At 46.0% G+C, this 22,078-nt stretch overlaps 2 protein-coding genes and 1 long non-coding RNA gene across 3 annotated transcripts; 2 read left to right on the forward strand and 1 right to left on the reverse strand.

Annotated features, from left to right (window-relative positions):
• Positions 1 to 1,936: 1,936 nt before the first annotated feature.
• On the forward strand, positions 1,937 to 15,142 carry KLHL11 (kelch like family member 11). Its single transcript, XM_036451502.2, has 2 exons — positions 1,937 to 2,555; positions 9,653 to 15,142. Exons 1-2 carry the CDS (start codon positions 2,011 to 2,013, stop codon positions 11,232 to 11,234), a joined length of 2,127 nt encoding a protein of 708 aa, XP_036307395.1. The 5' UTR covers positions 1,937 to 2,010; the 3' UTR covers positions 11,235 to 15,142.
• Positions 15,143 to 15,317: 175 nt separating this feature from the next.
• On the reverse strand, positions 15,318 to 21,130 carry KLHL10 (kelch like family member 10). Its single transcript, XM_036451503.2, has 5 exons — positions 20,679 to 21,130; positions 18,135 to 18,624; positions 16,663 to 17,280; positions 15,928 to 16,077; positions 15,318 to 15,729 (listed from the first exon to the last, which is right to left on the reverse strand). The coding sequence occupies exons 1-5, from the start codon at positions 20,870 to 20,872 to the stop codon at positions 15,355 to 15,357; spliced, it is 1,827 nt and encodes a 608-aa protein (XP_036307396.1). The 5' UTR covers positions 20,873 to 21,130; the 3' UTR covers positions 15,318 to 15,354.
• LOC118726563 lies at positions 19,083 to 21,915 on the forward strand. The gene is made up of 3 exons (XR_004990329.2): positions 19,083 to 19,910; positions 20,653 to 20,829; positions 21,689 to 21,915. It is a non-coding gene; the product is annotated as an uncharacterized LOC118726563 (long non-coding RNA).
• The last annotated feature ends 163 nt before the right edge of the window (positions 21,916 to 22,078 follow it).

Genomic DNA, 22,078 nt, shown 5'->3' on the forward strand with positions numbered 1-22,078 from the left:
CAGGGGGCACAGCCTCACGTCCTCTGTCAAGCCCCACTGGGTGAGGAGCGTGGCCTGAGGTCCTGTCAAGCCCTGCCAGGCAGGGGGGCACAGCCTCAGGTCTCCTGGCCCGATCCTGGTGTGTGTGTGGGTGCAGCCTGAGGTCCCCTAGCATGGTGTCAGGGTGGGTGCAGCCTGAAGTCCTCTGTCAAGCCCCACCTTGTGGGGGGCATGGCCTGAGGTCCCCCAGCCCAGCACTGGTATGGGGGGGGCACCCTGAGGTCCCCCAGCCCAGCACCAGTACAGGAAGCGCACCTTGAAGTCCCCGATCAAGCTCTGCAGGGTGTGGGGCATGGCCTCGGGTCCCCTGGGCTGGTGGGGGGTGGGTGTTATTGGTAGGAGGGGTGGGGGTCACGGCAACCCTGCTAGCGGTTCTCAACCTATGGATAGAGCCCAAGACCATCAGAAAACACAGATATTTACATTACAATTCATAACAGTAGCAAAATTCCAGTTAGGAAGTAGCAACAAAAATAATTTTATGGTTGGGGGTCACCACAACATAAGGAACTGTATTAAAGGGTTGTGGCATTTTTGGTTGAGAACCATTGTCTAAGGCACATGTGTCAAACACAAGGCCCGAGGGCCAAATCCGTCCCGCCAGGCCTTGCAATGTGGCCCGCACCGCGCTGTCATCACTGCACTCCGCTGCGTTTCCATCACTATGACAGTTTATGACTGTTCAGTAAACCATTCGGCCCGCGATTTAGGCTGGATTTTAGATTTTGGCCCCTTCTCTGATTGAGTTCGACACCCCTAGTCTAAGGGAACTTGGCCTCAGCTGTGGGTGCAGCCATCTTTTGTGATGGAGTGATGGTCAATTAGCATATTCCCTCTTTATTAGATAGGATGGGTTCCCAGATAGTAACTTGCTCACCCTCATTCATGAGTTGCATGCCCAACTCATCCATAAGTTGGAGCTCAGTCTCATTTATTGTTTAATTTACTCCAAAGCCATTTTAAATCTTCATATATATATTTATATATATATATATATATATATATATATATATATATATATATATATAATTGCCGAAACCAGTTTGGCTCAGTGGATAGAGCGTCCACCTGCAGACTGAAGGGTCCAGGGTTCAATTCCGGTCAAGGGCATGTCCCTTGGTTGCGGGCACATCCCCAGGAGGGGGTGTGCAAGAGGCAGCTGACCAGTGATTCTCTCTCATCGATGTTTCTCTCTATCCCTCTCCCTTCCTCTCTGTAAAAAATTCAATAAAATATATGTGCCCGCAACCAAGGGACATGCCCTTGACCAGAATCGAACCTGGGACTCCTCAGTCTGCAGGCCAACGCTCTATCCATTGAGCCAAACCGGTTTCAGCAATTTTAAACCTTTACATACAAATCCTGCCCTGGCCGATGTGGCTCAGTTGATTGGTACATCGTTCTCATCCCAAAAGGTTGAGAGGGCTGGATTCAGGGTCAGGGCACATAAACTAGACTCAGTCTAGAGGTTGCAGGTTCTATCCCCAGTGGGAGGTGCCTTCGGGAGGCAACCAATGCATGTTCTCTCACTTCGATGTTTTTTCTCTCAATTTCTCTGTCTCTCCCTCCCTTTCTAAATTAATAATACCCCTCGTGCGGATTAAAAAACAAAACAAAACAACAAAACAAAACCCTGTATGGCCACCCAAGACACTAGCAATGGATGATAATCTCGTGAGGCTTCTGCTTTACAAAATGCCCACGAGGAAGGACACGCTGCTCTACAAGAGGGAGGAGACCAGCCACCCCGCCGCCTGAGGGGCAACAGGCCTCCCACTGCGGAGCGCTCAGGTGGCGCTTTCCCCGCGGGCGGGCGGCCGGCGTAGGCGGCGCGGCGGCGCGTGCGCAGACGGCGCGGCCCGCGGCGCAGTGTGCGCCACTATTTACTCCCAGAATCCCTCTGTGTCGCACCAGAACGGCCGGCCCGTTCGGAGACTGCGGCGGCCCCGGCGCTGCGGCGGCGGCGTCAAGATGGCGGCTGCGGCAGTGGCGGCGGCGGCCGCAGCAGCCGCAGCTGCCTCGCTGCAGGTGCTGGAGATGGAGGGCATGGAGACGGCCGCCGCCGGCTCGGCCGGGCTGGCCGCCGAGGTGAGGGGCAGCGGCACGGTGGAGTTCGGGTCCGGGCCCTGCTTGTCCGCCATGGAGGCGAGCGGCGGCGACCCGGGCCCAGAGGCCGAGGATTTCGAGTGCAGCACCCACTGCTCGGAGCTGTCGTGGAGGCAGAACGAGCAGCGGCGCCAGGGCCTCTTCTGCGACATCACCCTGTGCTTCGGCGGCGCCGGCGGCCGCGAGTTCCGCGCCCACCGCTCGGTGCTGGCCGCCGCCACCGAGTACTTCACGCCGCTGCTGTCGGGCCAGTTCTCCGAGTCCCGCTCGGGCCGGGTGGAGATGCGCAAGTGGAGCTCGGAGCCCGGGCCCGAACCTGACACGGTGGAAGCCGTTATCGAATACATGTACACCGGGCGCATCCGCGTCAGCACCGGCAGCGTGCACGAGGTTCTGGAGCTGGCGGACAGGTAGGCAGGGCCGGCGGGAGGGGGGCGCTGGCCTCCGAGCGCCGCCTCCGGGCACGCGCCGGCGGCGGCGGGGCGGGCAGCGCGGGCGGCTGAGCCCCGGGGACCCGGAGGACGTGCCCTCGTGTGGCCCTTCCCGGGGGCCCGCGGCGGGGTGCGGGCAGCTCCGGCGCCGGCCGCGGAGGATGCAGCCGGCCAGCCCCGCCGGGGCCACTTGCCTGGCTTAGGGAGTTCAGATCCCGGGGGGGAGGAACACAAAGGCGATCCAAAGGAAAATCCGCTTCTGGTTGTAAGTGCTGTGTTGATATTAAAAAGGGATGACGGGGAAAGAGGGTGGTAGTGGTGGGGAAAGGGATGGTGATGGGGTAGACGGAAGACCTTTCTCAGGAGAGGACGTTTAAACCGACCTCTACACAGCAAAGATAAGGCATTCCTGGCGGCCAGCGCAGAGGCCCTCAGGCAAGATCCAGTTTGGCTTTAGAGAAGAACGGGGGGAAAAAAATCCGGTGGGACTGGATCTAGTGGGTGAAGGGGAGACGGGTGTGTGAAATGCGTTGGGATAGGAGTTTTGAATTTTTACTGGGTGATGGGAAGCTGGGTGAAGAATTGATCTGATTTAAATATTTTAAAAGATGATTCCGGAAAATGGATTGTAGAGGGTAGCAGGAATGGGTGCTCCAGAGACTGGTTTAGGGTGCTGGTGAACGAATGCCCTTTATAGAGATGGGAGGAGCCTGTGTGGGCAGTATTATGTTACAGATTCGTTATTTTAACAACTACCTATTGAGTACCTGTTCTGCACCAATTCAGACACTGGGTTCTAAAGGTGCTGGGAATTCAGCGGGGGAACAAAACAGACAAAAATCCCTACGTCATTGCACTCACATTGGTAGATGGACAAGAAATACGTGAAATATATAGCGTGTTGGGTGATTGTTATGGCTATGACGAAAAATAAAAACGTGGTGGGGACATATAAAAAGTGCTGATGGAGAGAAACTAGTATTTTTTAAATTGAATAGAGAATCCCTCACACAGAAGACAGAGACCTACAGGAGGTGAGATGAATCAGTGTTGGTGTGCAGGCCCAGGTTTGGAGCGTATCTGGATGGTAATGAATAGCAGGAGGCTGGATCAAACAGATGCTGAATGAGAGGAGTAGGAAAGGCCCCTGGGTGGAAATGGGAATGGATCCAGATCCCGTGGGGCCTTGTTGGCCTGTGGCAGGACGTGAACTCTTACTCTGAATGAGATGTGAAGGTCTGAGGCCCAGGAATGACGCATTCTGATTTGAAGCATTCTGCTATGTTGAAGGATGGGGCAGCAAGGGCAGAAGCAGAGACTAGTGAAGGAGGTTGTTGCAATGGTGGTGTAGAGATTTGGATTGGGGAGGGTGAAGTAAAGGTAATAAGTGCTTCAATTCTAGATATATTTTGAAGATAAAGAGAAGATGAATTTGCTCATAGATTGGATGTGGGGTATGAGTAAGAGTGCGCTAGCTTTTGGACCCAAGCAATTGGAAAGATGGAGTTGTTGTTTTTTAACATGGAAGACTGCAGGAAAGCAAGTTTGGAGGAAGATCAGGAGTTTGATTTGGGTCCAGGAGAAGTGCGAGTAGGCAGGTGGATGTCAGAACATATAGAATCTAATTGAAGCTTTAAGACTGGATGAAATTAGTTAGGAAGAGAGTGTAGATGGAAAAGAGAAGGGGCAGGACTAAGTCCTGGGATTCTTCAGAATGTTAAAGAGGAACCAGCAGAGACTAGAAAGAAGGGTGCCAATCATGTCAGCTCTGTCAACCGTAACTGATCATTGAATTTGGCAATAATAGAGGGCCTTAATGACATAGAGCCATTTAAGATTTTTTAAAAAATTTTGAGCGAGAGGAAAAGGGAGAGAGATTTGAGATTTGTTGTTCCACTTATGCATTCATTGGTTGAGTCCTGACTCAATTGCTTGATATGTGTCCTGACTGGGATTGAACCTACAACCTTGGCATTTTGGAACAACGCCCTAACCAACTGAGCAACCCGGCCAGGGACAAGAGCCATTTAAGTTAAGTCGTGCTATACAAAGAAGATCAGAAAAATGTTATTCATGGACATATTTGGGGAGTGGTCCTGGGAGATCTGTCCTCCCCCCTCTAATGTAGGAGATACTAGAGCATGTTTGTGTGCTGATGAAAAATGAATCAGTGGAAAAGGAGAGATTGATGTCACCGGACAGGAGAATAATTGTAGGAGCAAAGTGTTAGAAACCAAGAAGCAGATAGAATTCATATGAAAAACGGAAAAGTTGGCCCGGCTGGTGTGGCTCAGTGGTTGAGCATGAAAACCACTGCGTTCAGTTGCTCTATTCTGACCAATGAGCCAGAAAGTGCGTTGTCAGAGTTCGATTTCCACTTCCCAGTCAGGGCATATGCCGGGGTTGTGGGCTCAGTGGACCGCGCAGGAGGCAGCTGATCAGTGGTTCTCTCTCATCGTTGATGTTTCTCTCTCTCTCTCTCTCTCTCTCTCTCTCTCTCTCTCTCTCTCTCTCTCTCTCTCTTCCTCTCTGAAAGCAATAAAAAATCTTTTTAATGGAAAAGTTGGACTGGGAAGGCATAGTGTAGGGTACAGCTGTAGGCAGTGTGGGTGGTGGGAAGATGAAGTTTCTGCCTGGTGGCTTCTCTGAAAGCGTGAGGCGGGTCATCCAGTAGAGAAGGGAGTGGAACAGGGTGGGGCAGTTACAGATCTGAGATGGGGGAAGGTGATTGCACTCACTCATGCTGTGTTTGCTTTTGCCAGGTGAGCTTGTTTTTCAGATTTGTCCAGCCTTATTAAGGAGTTGGGGATAAGGAGGAGGAGAGAACATTCAGGCAGTTTACTTACAGCACTAACTTCTCTCCGTCTGTCAGCTGCTGAGCAGCTGCCTTGTGTTAGGCACTCTTCTGAGTATCCTGCAGCCATCTCATCTAATGTTATATCAGCTCTGAGAGCGGATCACTCTCCTGACCCCACTCCCCATACATTCTGTTGGTCATGCCCACCTTGTAGGTCACTAACAACGTAAATCACAAGAAGTGCAGCTTGCAATGCCCGTCACGTGGCAGATGCCTGGTGTATGCTAGCTGTTGTTTTCATAGAGCAATGTTCCTAACCCCCGTCCAAGGGAATATGTGTGGGAACTACCTGGAGTGCCTGCCAGAAATAGGAGCTGGGAATCTAGGCACCCAGACGTTTGAGAGCTACTGGAACTCACTACTACACCTTGTCTTTATGTTTAAGATGTATTTTCACTTAAGGGGGTGAAGGGAGCCTGTGTTACTCATCTTTACATCATTGGTTAGACAGTGTTGTGTTGTCCGATTGTTATTGGCACCAATTCAATGGCAACAGGAATCCCCAATTTGAGGTGTGGTGAAGAAGGAAACTTTATTCAGTGCAAAACAGCTCAATTGTGATATAGCACAGCTGTGAAAACAGCATGGGCTGTAGAACAGCTCGTTTGTGAGATAACGAGGCTGTGAAGCAGTCCTGGGGCCCAGTCCTTCCAGCTAGATGCTCTGCTGGCCTCTGCTCTGCTCCACCATGGTCTGCTGCGTACTGTGCCAGTCTGCTCTGGCCTGGGCCTGCACCGGTCTGCTCCTTTGACACATCTTTGGTGTTTCAGCTCAGCTAGGCTACCCAGTTTTTGGTGGGAAAGGAAAGTGTGCTGTCAGAGCCAGAGGGGAGCTGGCTTATTTGGGTAGACATCCTTGCCCCTGATCCCTGATTGGTCTGTCATCATGCAAATGAGGGCTCGAAGCCCTCACTCCAAAATGCACTGTCCTGATTGGTCAGAATAGAACCACTCTGGTTTGTTGGAGCTGCACAGCTCCAATTGGATGGGGAAATCTTCAGTCCTTTTGGTTGAAATTGAATTCAGGAATACCTCTCTCAGGGCCAGCTCAGGTGGCAGAAACACAGTTGGTTCTGAGGCAAGTGCTGCAGTGCAGGCCTCTCCCTAAATTGAGAGGCCCCTGTGGAGACATGGCTGCTAAGCTCTGTTTTTTTGAAAATTTGAGTACAGTTAGCTACCAAGAGCCCTCTCTCTTTCTCAGGTTTCACATAGTTGTAACAATCATAATAATAAATGGTTACTGAATTAAGTAGGTCTGGACTAATGTATTCGTCCTTATATTGTTAAGGTTCTCAGTTCTGGGGACTTTCTCTTTTTTAAAGTGGAGGTCTCTAACTGTACCCTTGGGGCTGAATTCTGCCAGATTTATGGGTTTGTCTGAAATGTGGTTTTGTGGTGTGTGGTTTTTTTTTTTTTAAATTTAACTTTAAAATAAATTGAGGTAGGTAAGTAATTTCTAGCCAACTATTAGGTCTAGTAATAATTAATGTCGTTTTCTAATACTTTTTTAAATCGAATTTATTTAAACAATACAACAAAATTTAATCAACAATATAGTTGCCATTGTTTTCTACTACTTGTGCCCAACGCTCAGGAAGCATTTTAATCCCTCTGTTGTAAAATTCTTGTGATTTTGATGCAAAAAATTCGGTCAATGCATTTTTGAGGCATTCTTCATTATTAAATTTTTTTCCAAGAAGAAAGTTTTTTTTTTTTATTTAATATTTTATTGATTTTGTACAGAGAGGAAGGGAGAGAGATAGAGTTAGAAACATCGATGAGAGAGAGTCATCGATCAGTTGCCTCTTGCACACCCCCTACTGGGGATATGCCCGCAACCAAGGTACATGCCCTTGACCGGAATCGAACCCAGGACCCTTCAGTCCCCAAGCCGACGCTCTATCCACTGAGCTAAACCAGTCTCGGCCCAAGAAGAAAGTTTTGCAAAGAACGAAACAAATGGTAATCGGAAGGGGCAATATCAGGAGAATATGCAGGTTGAGGGAGAACTTCCCATTCCAACTGGCACAGTTTTTCAGCAGTGATTCTTGCAGTATGCAGTCGTGCGTTATCGTGGTGAAGAATTACGCCCTTCCGATTAATCAGCGCGGGTTCTTTTTCTCTTAAAGCTTGGGCTAACCTTTCCATTTGGGCACTATTACACTCCACTTGTAATGGTTTGGTTAGATGTAAAAGTTCATAGTGAAGAATTCCTTTAAAATTCCACCAAACACACAACATCACTTTTTTCGCATGCAAGTCAGGTTTTGGCGTGGGCTGCGGAGCCTCATTTTTGTCCAACCATTGAGGCCGCCTTTTCAAATTAACATACAGCATCCATTTTTCATCTCCGGTAACAATTTGCTCTAAAAACGGCGAACGGTTTTGACGAGAGAGGAGCGAACTGCAAATTGTGACTCTTTGATTACGGTTGTTGTCAGTCAACTCATGAGGAACCCATTTTCCAAACTTTTGGACTTTGCCAAGTGCACGCAATTGATTGGAAATTGTTTTTTGTGAACAATTTAAAGTTGTCGCAAGCTCTTGTTGGGTAATTTGAGGATTTTGCACCAAAAGAGCTTGAAGAGCTTCTTGATCAAAATTGGACACACGGTCTCGACCACTCTTGTCATCTAACGAAAAATTTCCCTCTTGAAATTTCTCAAACCAACGCTGGCATTTTCTGGCGCTAACTGCATCTTGACCAAGAGCACTACAGATGTTTTTTGCAGCCTCACTTGCTTTTCTTCCTAATTGGAACTCGTAAAGCATGCAGTGCCGAATATGCTCTTCATCCGCCATCTTCTTAGCCCTAGTTTTGCAACAAAAACCAAACCAAACACAAACTTTTTCAAGCAAAACTTGTTAATTGCACTTCACACGTTCTGTAGATACCACGTGTTTGAAGGTTATGTCAATACAAGTCAACGCCAAGCAAGATTTTAAACGAATGTTTAAAAACGACATTAATTATTACTAGACCCGATACATGCCTAACCATTTTTCTTTTTTATTTTGATAATCACCCAAGGATATTTTTTCTATTGGAAAGGGGACAAGGGGGAGGGAGAGAAGAGACAGAGAGAGAAACGGGGATGTGAAGCAGGTTCATTGATTGGTTGCCTCCCTCACATGCTCTGACTGGGGCCAGGGATCGATCCTGCAACCCAGTTATGTGCCCTTGACTGGGAATCGAACCCAAGACCCTTCAGTGTGCAGGCCAACGCTCTAACCACCTGCCAGTGCTCTTCTTTTTTACCCTGGACTGCCCTGTACATGTTTTTTATGGTTTTATTTCCTGGCTTCTTCAGATGTTTGTTTGCTTTGCCACCTCTGCTTTAATGAGACTGCAGCTCCCCCACTCTCCAGCACCTCCCCGCTTCATTTGTTGTCCTGGAGGAATGGTCTGGTGAGGAGATTTAAATCTCGGACACAAAAATTCCACTTCTGAGGCCTGAGTAACCAACCTCCTGGGAGCCACAGTTCCTATACCATGCAGTCAATGCTTACTAAAGCTCTTCACTGAGACCCTGCCTCATTGAAGAGAGGCTGGTCACTGGCAAGGGATTGGGGTAGGATGGTAAATTGAGATTTGCCTTTGCAAGGGCAAATTAGAGTGAAAATAGTCCTAGCCGTTTGGCTTAGTGGATAGAGTGTCAGCCTGAGGACTGAAGTGTCCGAGATTTGATTCCTGTCAAGAGTACATACCTAGGTTGCAGGTTCCATCCCCAGCCCTGGTTGCAACCATCAATGTGCTTGTCTCACATCGATGTTTCTCTCTCTCTGTCTCTCCCTCTCTCTTCCACTCTCCGGGAAAATCAATGGAAAAATATTCTCAGGTGAGGATTAACAACAACAAACAGGTAAAAATAAAGTATAGGACTGTTATACTTTGGTAAAGGGTATGTCTGGAAAATCTTACATAATTTAAAATCCCCATTGTGTGCATATGTGTGCTAGATATATTATGCATAACATAATTATATACAAACTATATAAGTAATTGAAAACAGATCATAGATAAAGATGATTTTATATATGCTTTTAAACATACTTTTCAGTATAATCCATTTTAATTTGGGAAGGCTTGCTTTTTTTCAGATATTGTGCATAAAGTGAGTTAAAGCTTACCATTTCAATTTGTATAATTCAGAGGCTCTCAAAACGCAGCTACATAACATGTACATTTGAAAATTAATCCTTCTTTTTCTTGATTTTAGGTTCCTATTAATTCGCTTAAAAGAATTTTGTGGAGAATTTCTCAAGAAAAAACTTCATCTCTCTAATTGTGTGGCCATTCATAGCTTAGCTCACATGTATACCCTGAGCCAGCTTGCTCTGAAAGCTGCCGATATGATACGGAGAAATTTCCACAAAGTAATTCAGGATGAGGAATTTTACACTTTACCTTTCCATCTTATTCGAGACTGGCTGTCAGACCTGGAAATTACGGTGGATTCCGAAGAGGTTCTTTTTGAAACAGTTTTGAAGTGGGTTCAGAGAAATGCCGAAGAGAGGGAGAGGTACTTTGAAGAACTTTTTAAATTGCTCAGATTGTCCCAGATGAAACCTACTTATCTTACTCGGCACGTGAAACCGGAGAGGCTGGTGGCCAATAATGAAGTTTGTGTCAAGCTAGTGGCTGATGCCGTGGAGAGGCATGCTCTGAGAGCTGAGAACATACAGTCTGGTACAATCCAGCATCCTGCTTCTAATGTCTCATTGTTACCTCGCTACGGACAAAACATGGACGTGATCATGGTGATTGGAGGCGTGTCGGAAGGAGGGGACTATTTAAGTGAATGTGTGGGGTATTTTGTTGATGAGGACAGATGGGTAAACCTGCCCCATATTCATAATCACCTGGATGGCCACGCGGTTGCAGTAACTGAATCCCACGTGTATGTTGCTGGATCAATGGAACCAGGTTTTGCTAAAACTGTGGAAAGATATAACCCAAATTTTAATATATGGGAACATGTTTGTAGTCTGATGACACGGAAGCATTCTTTCGGGCTGACCCAAGTCAAAGGGAAGCTCTATAGCATTGGAGGACATGGCAACTTCAGTCCCGGCTTTAAAGATGTTACTGTTTATAATCCTGAGATTGATAAGTGGCACAACTTGGAATCGGCACCAAAGATTCTTCGAGATGTCAAAGCTCTCGCTGTCGAAGACCGGTTTGTGTACATCGCTGCCCGCACCCCTGTGGATCGGGACACGGAGGATGGCCTGAAGGCTGTCATCACCTGCTACGACACAGAGACGCGGCAGTGGCAGGATGTGAAGTCTCTGCCGCTTATTGACAATTACTGCTTTTTCCAAATGTCTGTGGTCAATTCCAACTTTTATCAAACAGCATCATGCTGTCCCAAGAGTTATTCTTTAGAAAATGAAGAGGCAGTCAGAAAAATCGCCAGCCAAGTTTCCGATGAGATCCTTGAAAGCTTACCTCCAGAAGTCCTAAGCATCGAAGGAGCAGCCATTTGCTATTACAAAGATGACGTTTTCATTATTGGAGGCTGGAAAAACAGTGATGATATCGACAAGCAGTATCGGAAAGAGGCCTATCGATACTGCGCCGAGAGGAAGAGGTGGATGCTGCTCCCACCCATGCCGCAGCCTCGCTGTAGAGCCACTGCTTGCCACGTGAGAATCCCGTACCGGTACTTGCATGGCACACAGAGATATCCCATGCCTCAAAACTTAATGTGGCAGAAGGACCGGATCAGGCAGATGCAGGAAATACATCGGCATGCCTTGAACATGCGGCGAGTGCCAAGCTCTCAGATCGAATGCTAGGTTCTGCAGTACATGAAGCTTAAAACAGTCACACACCTGTTTTGTGGAGCTGAAGATGCCAGACTGTTACTTGAAAAAGTGTGTCAATAACTTATTTTCTACCTGAGTTGATGATTGCCCCCTATAAAAGAAATATAGTTAAAATCGGAAGGCTGGGAAATTGAATTCAATACGTGGTAATTTTTGTTAGCTTGCAGTCTTTTTCTGCCTTTGGTCTTTGTCTTTGGTTTATGTGTATGAGCTAGCTAACTAAGATCTTATTAAAGGCAGACGGGAAAACCAGGTGTAGTTCCTCGGCTGGTTTTCTGCTAAGAAGGTATAACTCCTTTGTCTTAGGACTTAGGTTTTGAATATGCTTTAAGCATCAATTTTATTTGCACATTTCTTGATACTCCTTTTCACTTTTTTTCCGGAACGGTTGGTTTTGATAAGATCAGAATTTATGCATCGAGCCCTCATTTGCAAGAGGTATGTGCAATAGTAGGACTAAAATTTGAAGGAAAAAGCACAATATTTTAGCAAGATGATTTCAGAATTCTTGCTTTGACATTTTGTTTATCTAGAAATGCTGTTTTCTTTCCTTCTAGAAGAGAGGACTGGTGAGGAATTTGTAATTGGCTCATGCATTTTTTTGGAATATTTTTCATTTCTTTAGCCAACTTAGTTATTGACTTTAAGCTGTCACTCTGAAATAATGGTAATTGGCACAACTATTAATCTTTAGCTGATTGATTGAATTCAGAGGACATTATATATGTGAAATTTGTTTCTCTAAGAAATATTATTGGTGCAGTCTGAGAAGTCAAAGGCATTAAAAATGTTTAAATACTTTTTTCAGGAATTGCAGGCTTATCTGAGGATAAGTTCATGAGTGTAAATAATGCCGATGACAATCGACACTCAATGCCTTCGATTTTAAATTTTGTTCTAATGCATATTTAATAGAATCTTCATTCCTTTCTAAAATGTTTTTTTTTTAATGGAAAGAGAAGAACAATTTAGAGAAATGTTGCTAAAGAGAAGCCTTATTTCTCAGCCCCAATTGTTATAATGTCATATCCAGTTTCCCTAGACTTTTTTTTAAAGAAGACTTTATTTGAGCCAAACTGACCACATATGCTGGGCGAGGACCTCACATGCTCCCCAGTTGCCATGAACTTTAATTGGAACTTTGCCTGAGCCTGGAATACCAAATTTAAGGGCATAATTGTGGCTCTTCAAATTTTATTTTATTCATTCTTCTGATTCTTGTAACACACTCAAAAGCTTTATACAAATTAGCACTTGGGTTGACTATTTTAGCACTCAGTAACTCCTACTCTTACTGTTTGCAAGGTAGGTCCAGTATATTTTTCTTGTTTTCTACTATCTTTGGCATTCCCAAACACTGTCCTAGAAGTAGAATTCTAAGTGCATTGATTTTTCCCCCCCTACTGCACTAATAGTTAACCTCTTTATTAGTTATATCAAACACTAAATACAAAACAAAACAGAAATTTTAGCTCTCAGCTGCAAGACTACTACTAATGTTTAGCCCTTGGACTCTCTACTAAGAATTTTCCTGAAATTTATAAATTGATATCACTACCTAGGACGGTTTTTCAACAAACTTGTTGGAAATCTGCTTTAAAACCATTTCATTTAGAAGGGGGTGGGGACCGGAAACTGCAAGTCATGTTTCTCTATGAGGATATATTATCCCAACCATTTTCTCAATTTCTATGTATTTGTAGTTAGTTTAATAAAAGCCATTGGATTCCGAGAAATGCTAATTCTTAGTTGTGAGAAATCTATGCAAGTAAGACAGAAAAGCTCAATGAACGAAGTTCTCATTCCTCTCTACTAGACTTCCTTTTCCTGGCGGTTTAAACCTTCGCTCACTCGGATGCCAGTTTCTCTCTAGAAGGTGATGCGGGGATTTGGGGCCAGTGGGTTTTGAGGGGTTTTTGTCTCAGACTTTTCTGAGAGTCACCAATTTATTTGGAAGGTTGTCTCTTTTTCACATAATATGGCCGACTTTACAACGGATAAGATTAAGGTATAATCTGGTTCTGAAAACTTGATTGAAATTGTTGTTTTTTAACTTAGCAGGCAGCCTAGGCCACGGGTGGAGAGAAGGGGTAAGTGCTTCCTTGCATGATGGTGTGTGCAGGTCTTCCTGACTACTGAGTTTCTAATTTCCGTATCTGAATTCACGTGTGATTTCACATCAATAACTGTGTTTCTGAAATAGCCTAACTAACTTGTTAATCAGGAAGGAAACCAGATTTGCTTAAATCTGTTCAAGGCTGACATTCTGAAGTTCCAAACTGGAAATAACTTCCCAGTGTTTTTGGAAAGGTTCTGATTACGAAGAACCTGAAATGGCTTTTTCGGGGGTGCGGAAATGTCCTTTTTGATGAAAATGTGAAGATTGTGTTTGGTAATTTAAGCAGTTAAAAAATACAGCTTTAAAAAGGCAACTAATGTGTATTTAAGCAAATCTTGTTTTTGTTGCTTTTGGTAATTTGTGGAAGTAAAAGAGGAATTGATTATACAAAAAGTAACAACTGTACATAACTGAGTGAATCTACTTCTATCTCAGAATGGATATCTTAACTATACCTACCCCGCCATGGTTAAAAAAAAAAAAAAATCAGTGGTATATATTACGAATGTCAGTCGTGAGCTTAGTGTTTAAGTATCTCACTTGCAGTTATTTGCATGATTAGTCTTGTGTATCTTGGTATCTTGGCTTTTGCTGTGCCAATTCAAAAATATTGTGCTAAAAAAATCTATTTATTGACATTAGTTTTGTTTTGATCAGCTGGTTTTTGTGTAGTATTTCTGGGACCAAAAAATTTTAAATACTAACTTTTAAAATATAGAACAGACTCTTGGAACTGGAAAGACTGTTTATGGAAGATTTGTGTGCTTTTGTATTTTAAATTCTTTAGGCTGCTGCTAAGGCAGTTTCTAGTGCACATGTTTTTTCTTCGCGTTTCTTGACTAGTGTAGGATGTGGTGTATTTAAATATTCTCTGCTTCATAATTCTTATATGAACACTAATATATTGGTAGACAAGTAAGCTAAATTGTGTATTTTAGTTACTTGGCCTAATCAAGCATAACCAAAGGGTTTTTTTTGTTTTGTTTTGTTTTGTTTGTACTTTCCTCAGATTAAGCTAACATGAAAAGGGTATATTGGTCACATTTCATGTCTTTTGAAACAGAGAATTGTGAAGCATGTTCATCAGCCTACACTAGAAACATTGCTCTTTAACTGTAGAGTATTTGAGAAACAACTCAGTCTCCCTTTTAACTGTCATACATTTTGGCACAGTTCATCACTCCAGTTTGTTAATCTCTTGAGAGTAGTCCATTTTTGTTTTTGTTAATGTTCTGGTCATTGGAAACAAAAGAGCTCATAGTTGAGTGATGTAATACAATAACAATATAGTAGTCATTTTGCTTCAAAGAATTTAGTTAGCCAAATAACTGCTATTTATTGCTTACCTTTGTGAGGCTTTCGTCTGCCCTATATGACCATTTCTGCAACAGTGAAGCACATACGATAGAGCACTTAGTAACTTAATCCTCCTGCCTTTTGCACTCGCGAAAAGTAGTGCTTGCTAGACGTGTGAAGATCTTAGGATCCCTGTGCTTAGGGCTCATTGAGTTATTTGTGACATCAATACTTAGTTCCAGCGATGTACAGTGAGTTTTGGGGGCTAGCAGTATCCAAGCCCCTATTCTACTGAAAGAATAATTTTGACTATCTCCTGCAAGCCAGAGGAGATGTGGAACGTAAGATACTTTGAGACATGACGTTGTGTAACAGCTTGTTTTATGTTCCCGAAGCTATCTTGTTCTGTGTTAAAGCTACTAATGGTCTCAATCTAAGCTTTAAATAAACGTATTTCACTAGAGCTGGTTTGCATTGTGTGATTTTTCCTTTTAAGTACGTGCTGTTGAATGTAATTGCTTTCTTCCCTGAACCCTTTTACTCCCTCGTTCGTCCAACCCCTGGCTCCCTTATGGTGAACATTTTCCAGTACTCTTACAAGTTTAAACACTGCATTTATTTTAAAAAAGAATTAATTCTTATTGCTTAGACTTTTTATTAGCTAAATGAAGAGGCTCATACAGGTAAGGTGCTTGTTGAAGCGGAGTACTTGACTTCATCTCGCAGTGCTAATCCTGTGAAGTTGTCCCTTCTAGCTGCGTACTCCCCGACGTTGGCCAGCCCCGGCACCACGCAGCAGCTCAGGGCACTGCGGTATATGCTCATGTCGTGGGCGTCATACCACTCGTCAGTCTTCTCGTCATAGCACTCCACGTTGAAGGTGGTGGTGAAGCCGTTGAAGCCGCCCACCACGAACAGGAGGTCGTCCACCACCTCGATGCCGAAATTGCTACGAGGGTTAAACATGGTGGGGATCGTGCGCCAGGTGTTGGCCACCGGGCTGTAGGCTTCTGCACTCCTGAGTCGGTTGGCTCCGTCAAAGCCGCCTACCTGTGGGCAGCAACGGGAACAGGATTTACTGTTTGCCTGGACTCTGTTCCCCAGGAGGCCCTCGGAGGGGAGGGCCAGTGACCTCACCTCCCTCTCCCGCTTTCTGCCATGGAACAAAACCTCTCCAAGTGCTTACCACTGGTCGCATGATAGAAAAATGGAGGGGATCGTTTTTGTGGTGGTACACGATCAACTCACCGCATATACGTGTTCTCCATAAGCGATTACGCCTATTCCACTCCTCCTGCTTCTCATGGGTGCTATGACTGTCCACTGATTACTCTCAGTGTTGTACACTTCGGCTGTGAACAGGCATTCATTTCCATTGAACCCACCACATATGTAGACCTGTGTGAAGACAGTTTTAAGATTATTAAAATGGTTACCTCTGGAGTATGAACGGGTGTGTACATGGTGTGTTTGTGTGTGGGGGGTGCTTTTATACCAGTCTGTTATTGATTTTAGATCGAGAGGAAGGGAGGAGAGAGAGAGAAACATCAACCCGCTAGTCCACCCATTCATGCACTCATTGGTTGACCTTTGTATGTGCCCTGACCAGGACTCAAAGCCAAAACTCTGGCACATCAGGACAATGCCACAGCCAACCGAGCCCCCAGCCGGGGGCACTCTGAGCCGCTTTTTTCCACATGTACATGCATTGCTCTTTATTTTGACTCTTTTTGTGGTTATACTCTCAGAGTCTATTACAGTGAAAAGATACAAATAAAAACTCAGCCGGGGGAAGAGATTCATGGGTCAGAATGAGTCAACTAAGAAAAGACAGTTACAAAGGGTCCCTTAGTCATTGCATGAAAGGGTTTGAATTGCCAAGAAGACTGCCATTTCTGTTTTCCATCCACCCCCCCAGAAAGAAGAGCATTATTTCCGGGCTTGTTTGCTTTCACATTCCCCCCCCCCCCCCAATTTTTTTACCTTTCCGTACAGTGTCGTGGCACTCGCATCGCTCCTCTGCTCATGCATGGGCGCGATGAGTGTCCACTGGTTGGTCTCCGGCTCGTAGCGCTCGGCGGTGTTGAGACGCACGTAGCCGTCGAACCCGCCCATGGCGTAGATGAAGTTGCTGAGGACCGTCACGCTGACGTAGCAGCGTCGGGAGTGCATCGGGGCCACCTGGTGCCAGGTTTTCTTGACTGGGTCAAAACGCTTCACGCTATTGAAGTAGTCTACACTATCGAACCCCCCGATGATATACACGTAGCCTTTGAGGTAGGCCGCCCCGTGGTAGGCACGGGGGCTCTCCTCTTCGCAAGTGACGTTCACCCATCTGTCTGCCCGCGCATCATACGCCTCAATGGCATTGGTGGGGCTCCCGCCGCTCCAGCCACCAATGGCAAACAGGATGGCGTAGGGTAGGCGGGGCCGGGTGAGTGGGTTGGTAAAGTCAGAATTAGAGGGTCCATTCATGTTCAGGTCATACATGGCTTTGAGGGCATTAATGATGACTGGCTTGCATTCCTCACTGTCTTTGACATAGTCATTCATCTTCACATTGTTCATGAAGTACTCCGCATGCATCAGGGCCAGGCGGACCTGAGGAGGAAACGCAGCAAGTCATTTAAAAAAGCGAGGCGAGGAGGCCTGCCTTTGAACCGCAGCAGGGCCTTTTTGACATTTACAGCTTATAGTTTAAGTATCTGTTTTTAAGAGGTGGTATGCATTTGGATCCTGAGAATGAGCTGGAAAATGATCAGCAAGCTAGCTCATTCCTTGACCACCAGATTATACTACTAGACCAAAAAAAGGTTGAAGTAATTTTTCTGTAAATGAATATCTGTCTCCGTATGTAAAATAACACGAATTAGCATCAAATGGCTACTACTCCAGTTTCTTTCTCCCTTGGGTTTAGGGAAACTCAGAATGGACAAAGTTAAAAAGAAGACTAGAATTCTTTTGAAGGCCTTGCCCTCTCCTTCCCCCACAGCCAGGGAGAATTTTTGTCAAAGACTAAAACTGTGGGGTAGAGGGAGGGGGGCGAAATGGCCTGGCTGGTGTGGCTCTGCTGGTTGGAGCATCGTCTGTACACCAAAAGGTGGCTGGTTCGATTCCCAGTCAGGGCATACACCCAGGTTGCAGATGCTACCCTGGTCGTCGGGCGAGCAGCAGGCAACCGACTCACATTGATGTTTGTCTCCCTTCCTCTCCCTAAAAAAGAAAAATAAATATAAACAAAAGAACTGGGATAAAAGGAACTAGCAATGTCAAGGGCAAAGAAAAATTGCAAAATTCCAGAAACTAGTAGGAGATGCCTTCTGTACACGTATATGTTAAACACAGCCCTGGAGTCTGTCACACATCTGACTATAGCTCTTAGGACAACCCGACTGGGATAAATGAGTCAAAAGTGGTCAACTAAGCATCCTTAAAAAAAAGTAATTAAACTTGACCTTGGGAAGCAAAACTGAAATATGCTGCTTCCTGCTTTGGGGGTCATGAGCAATCCATTTTAAAATGGCCTCAAACACAGCATCTTCCTGTTTGACGTTCAGCTCGTCTTTCTCGATGATATCCTTCAGTTCAATGACGGAGAGCTCCAGAAACTCTGCCGAGACTTTCACCATCTCCTCGAAGTTGTGCAGGATGAACATGTAGGCCTTCTGCCTGAGTTCCGGGCAGTAGTAGTAGTCCGTGAACTTGCAGATGCCGATACAGTTATCCAGACACAGCTCTGCCTTGAGGAACTCGCAGCAACCCCTGACAATACCCATGATGTTGAACTGGTCCGCCGCAGCCAGCAGCTTCTCCACATTGTCGGGCGTGATGGGCACGGTCCTGGTATACGCATATTCAATAATCAGCTTCATCATGTCGGGGGAGATGCCGGGAATGTTGTATACCTTCTTTTCAGTGTTGTTCCAGCCACTTGTAAACAAAGCTCTGGAAAAAGGGGAGAAACGAGCAGTCACTGAAACATTTCCCTCCAGGCGACCATGTTCTCCCCGCTTTTTTCTTGTTGGGGAGTTTGGATATTTTCCAAAGAGCCCATTGAAAATAAATAGGCGAGGGGAAGGGCAGGCTGCTTTATACGGAGGGTGAGAGAACCTTCCCAAGAACTTTGATTGTGGTCACTCTTATCCTCGTGATCACCATATCCTTTTCCCATTTGGGGATGGAAAAATTGGGATCTGGCCCTGACCAGCTTGGCTCAGTGGATAGAGCGTTGGCCTGCGGACTCAAGGGTCCGGGGTTCGATTCCGGTCAAGGGCATGTGCCTTGGTTGCAGGCACATCCCCAGTGGGGAGTGTGCAGGAGGCAGCTGATTGGTGTTTCTAACTTTCTATCCCTCTCCCTTCCTCTCTGTAAAGAGTCAATAAAATATTTTAAAAAAAGAAAAATTGGGATCTAGAGCTAGGTGTAAGACCCAGGTCTCTCTGTCTCAACCCCATTGCCCACCAAATTCAAGTAATCTTCAACACATATCACAATACAATCAATTCTATTGCTACCCCCAGTAAGGAAGTGTGCAGGAGGCAGCTGAATCGATGTTTCTCTCTCATCGATGTTTCTAACTCTCTATACCTCTCCCTTCCTCTCTGTAAAAAATCAATAAAATATATTATAAAAAAACCACAAAAAACAAAAACCTGTGAGATCTGAGCCAGCCACACCTCTCTGATGCGTTCCTTGAACACATCAGAGATGCTTCCATCTTTGGGCTTTACCTGCTCGCTCTTCTGCCTGGAATTCTGCCCAGATCTCTCTATTTCTCAATCCTTCATTCCCTTGCAGTCTTTGCTCAAATTTAACTTTGTCAAAAAGTTATCACTTTTAAAATTGCCATCCACCGGCAATCTTGTTTTTTCTTAGCACTTACAATCTGATACGTATTTTATTTATTTAATGTCTCTTCTCCCTACCAGAAGGTAAGCTTTATGAGGGCAGGAATGTTTACCTCTTTATTCATTGTTTTATTTCCAGTACCCACTATAGTGCTGGTCACAAAATAGGCACTTAATAAATAGCTATTGAATAAATAAGTGAGTAGTATTCCACTCTGTAGCTAGGTACTGAATAAGACAGAATTCCCTTCCATAATATATTTTGCTTCCTTTTTCTAGGAGGTCTCAGGGACTATGGGCTTAGAGATAAAATTCTCCTCTAGAGCAGGGGTCTGTAAATACAGCCAAATTCCAACCACGTCTTCTTTTTGTACTGCCCACGAGGTAAGAATATTTTTTACATTTTTTTAAATGGGGTAAAAATGAAATTATAATAAATTCAAATTTCAGTGTCCTTTCATTTAGTATTATCTATGGCTGCTTTCCCACTCTAAAGGCAGAGTGGAGTAGTTGCATGTGAGAGAGACTGCAAAGCTTACAGCATGTGCTATCTGGTCTCTTTATAGACCCTGCGATAGATCAAAATGAGAATTTTTAGCAACAGGTGGGACACATTTATCATATCTTGATTGGAATTGATTACGCAAACATTTTCAGCTCATGAACCAAATAGCCCTTCCATTTCCTGGGTTACAATGGTTTGGACACAACCCCCCCCCCCCCTCTCTTTTCTTCTGATAAATATTTATGTGGTTCTCCTGCATCCCCCTTCCCATCCCCTCAATCCTTGATAATTGATCACCCTGTTCAAGCTTGTCTCTATGGGGCCAGGGGGATAGGGGTGGTTGAAGTGGCATTACTAGTATTATCTAGGTTTAAGTAGGAAACCCAGTATATAATAGTTTGAGTGAGAAAAGGAAAAAGCAGCTGGCTCACCAAGAGTTGGTTGAAATCCAAATTGAAAGTCAAAGAGAAGAGAATCAGGCCCTAGCTGTGCCCCTTCAGATGACAACGGAGCCAGGCTACCCTCCGGAGCCCCGTGCTTTGACAGTGTCCCCAAACTCAAGACAGTCGGGTGGGAAACACGAAACGAACCACGTCTAAAATGCACCCCATCCCCCCTCAGGCTCAGTCCGGCCGCCCTATCGGTACCTAAAGTAGGAACTGCAGCTACAGAGGATGTTCTTGTGGGCATTGAACTCAAAGCCATTGACCTTGATGACCACGTCGCAGAGCTTGCCCTCTAGCCTAAGCTCGTTGAAGATCTCACAGGTCATCGCACTCATCTTCCTCTCCATGTGAGGTTGGTGGAAACGCGTGGAGGCCGCCTTGTTCTCCATCTCCATGGCACCCTGGGGCCAGCCAAGGGAGGCTGTTCTCCGAGGGTGTCGGGGAGGGTTGTGGGGGGCCCCTTCAGCCAGCTGTCGCTCCTTTTCCCTACTACATCTTTCATGTAGGGTCCATTAGGCAGCCCAAGTTCCAGAATCCTGGGCCTGAGTGAGATCACTCGCAGGATTGTGCTCTCAGGTTCTGGAATTCTCTCCAATTGAAAACCAAGGAGGAGGAGGTCTGGCCCTCGTGGTGCCTCTTCAGATGACCAAGGAGCCCAGTGCTCTGACAGTGTCCCCAAACTTCAGATGGCGGGGTGGGGAACGTGACATGAACCAAGATGTCTCACATGCGCCCAGTTCCCCCTTAGGCTTAGTTGGGCAACCCTATTACGTCTAAAGTCCCTGTCCTCCTGCCTTCTCCCCTTCCCACTGCACCGCCAGCTAAAGATCACCCCACACCTGCACCCATGTCCTTGTACCCCGAGCAGGACCATGGCCATCAACACCATGTAAGAGGTTTGTTTGTTTGTTTGTTTAAAGATATATTTTATTTATTTTTACAGAGAGGAAGGGAGAGGGATAGAGAGCTAGAAACATCGATGAGAGAGAAACAGCGACCAGCTGCCTCCTGCACACCTCCCACTGGGGATGTGCCCCCAACCAAGGCACATGCCCTTGACCGGAATCGAACCTGGGACCCTTCGGTCCGCAGGCTGATGCTCTATCCTCTGAGCCAAACCGGTCAGGGGCATGTAAGAGTTTTTATTAATCAGTTCTGGTTCCTGTTGCCCACTTCGCATCCCCGTGGCATCCATCCACCCTCCTCCACAGCTCCCCCCTGGCTCCCCAGCCTCCGTGTTCATGGAAACCAGGCCCGAGGAGGCAGAAGGGAGATGCAGAATGGATGACCCTTGCACCTCGGCCCGGCTGCCCAGGCCTCTCCTGGCCTCTGGACGCGAGGTAGACACTCACTGTCTCCTGAGGAGGCCCAGGACCGCCTCTGGATGGGGAACAGAACCGTTTTTGGGCGCCTTTTCCTGCCCTCCCCTGCCCTCCCCTCCCCTCAACCCTGCGGCCTTTCCATCCTGCAAATTGGAAGCCAGAAGCCACCTTGCTTGCTGGGGTTTTTGCTCTAGAGAGAGTGGCACCCCCTGACCCCAATTCCTTGGCACCGTCACCCTCAACACAGAGCCCCCGCGTGGGGCGCGGCGCCCCCGGCCC

The sequence above is a fragment of the Pipistrellus kuhlii genome, unplaced genomic scaffold (genome assembly GCF_014108245.1).
Source record: "Pipistrellus kuhlii isolate mPipKuh1 unplaced genomic scaffold, mPipKuh1.p scaffold_m20_p_22, whole genome shotgun sequence".
NCBI lineage: Eukaryota > Metazoa > Chordata > Mammalia > Chiroptera > Vespertilionidae > Pipistrellus > Pipistrellus kuhlii.

Coding starts and splice junctions, on each gene's coding strand:
- KLHL11 (XM_036451502.2), top strand. CDS start 2,011: ATGGCGGCTGCGGCAGTGGCGGCGGCGGCCGCAGCAGCCGCAGCTGCC. Junction 2,556..9,652: donor GTTCTGGAGCTGGCGGACAG/GTAGGCAGGGCC, acceptor TCTTGATTTTAG/GTTCCTATTAATTCGCTTAA.
- KLHL10 (XM_036451503.2), bottom strand. CDS start 20,872: ATGGAGATGGAGAACAAGGCGGCCTCCACGCGTTTCCACCAACCTCAC. Junction 17,281..18,134: donor TTTCAGTTTTGCTTCCCAAG/GTCAAGTTTAAT, acceptor TTTCCTCCTCAG/GTCCGCCTGGCCCTGATGCA. Junction 16,078..16,662: donor CCACGACACTGTACGGAAAG/GTAAAAAAATTG, acceptor GTCTTCACACAG/GTCTACATATGTGGTGGGTT.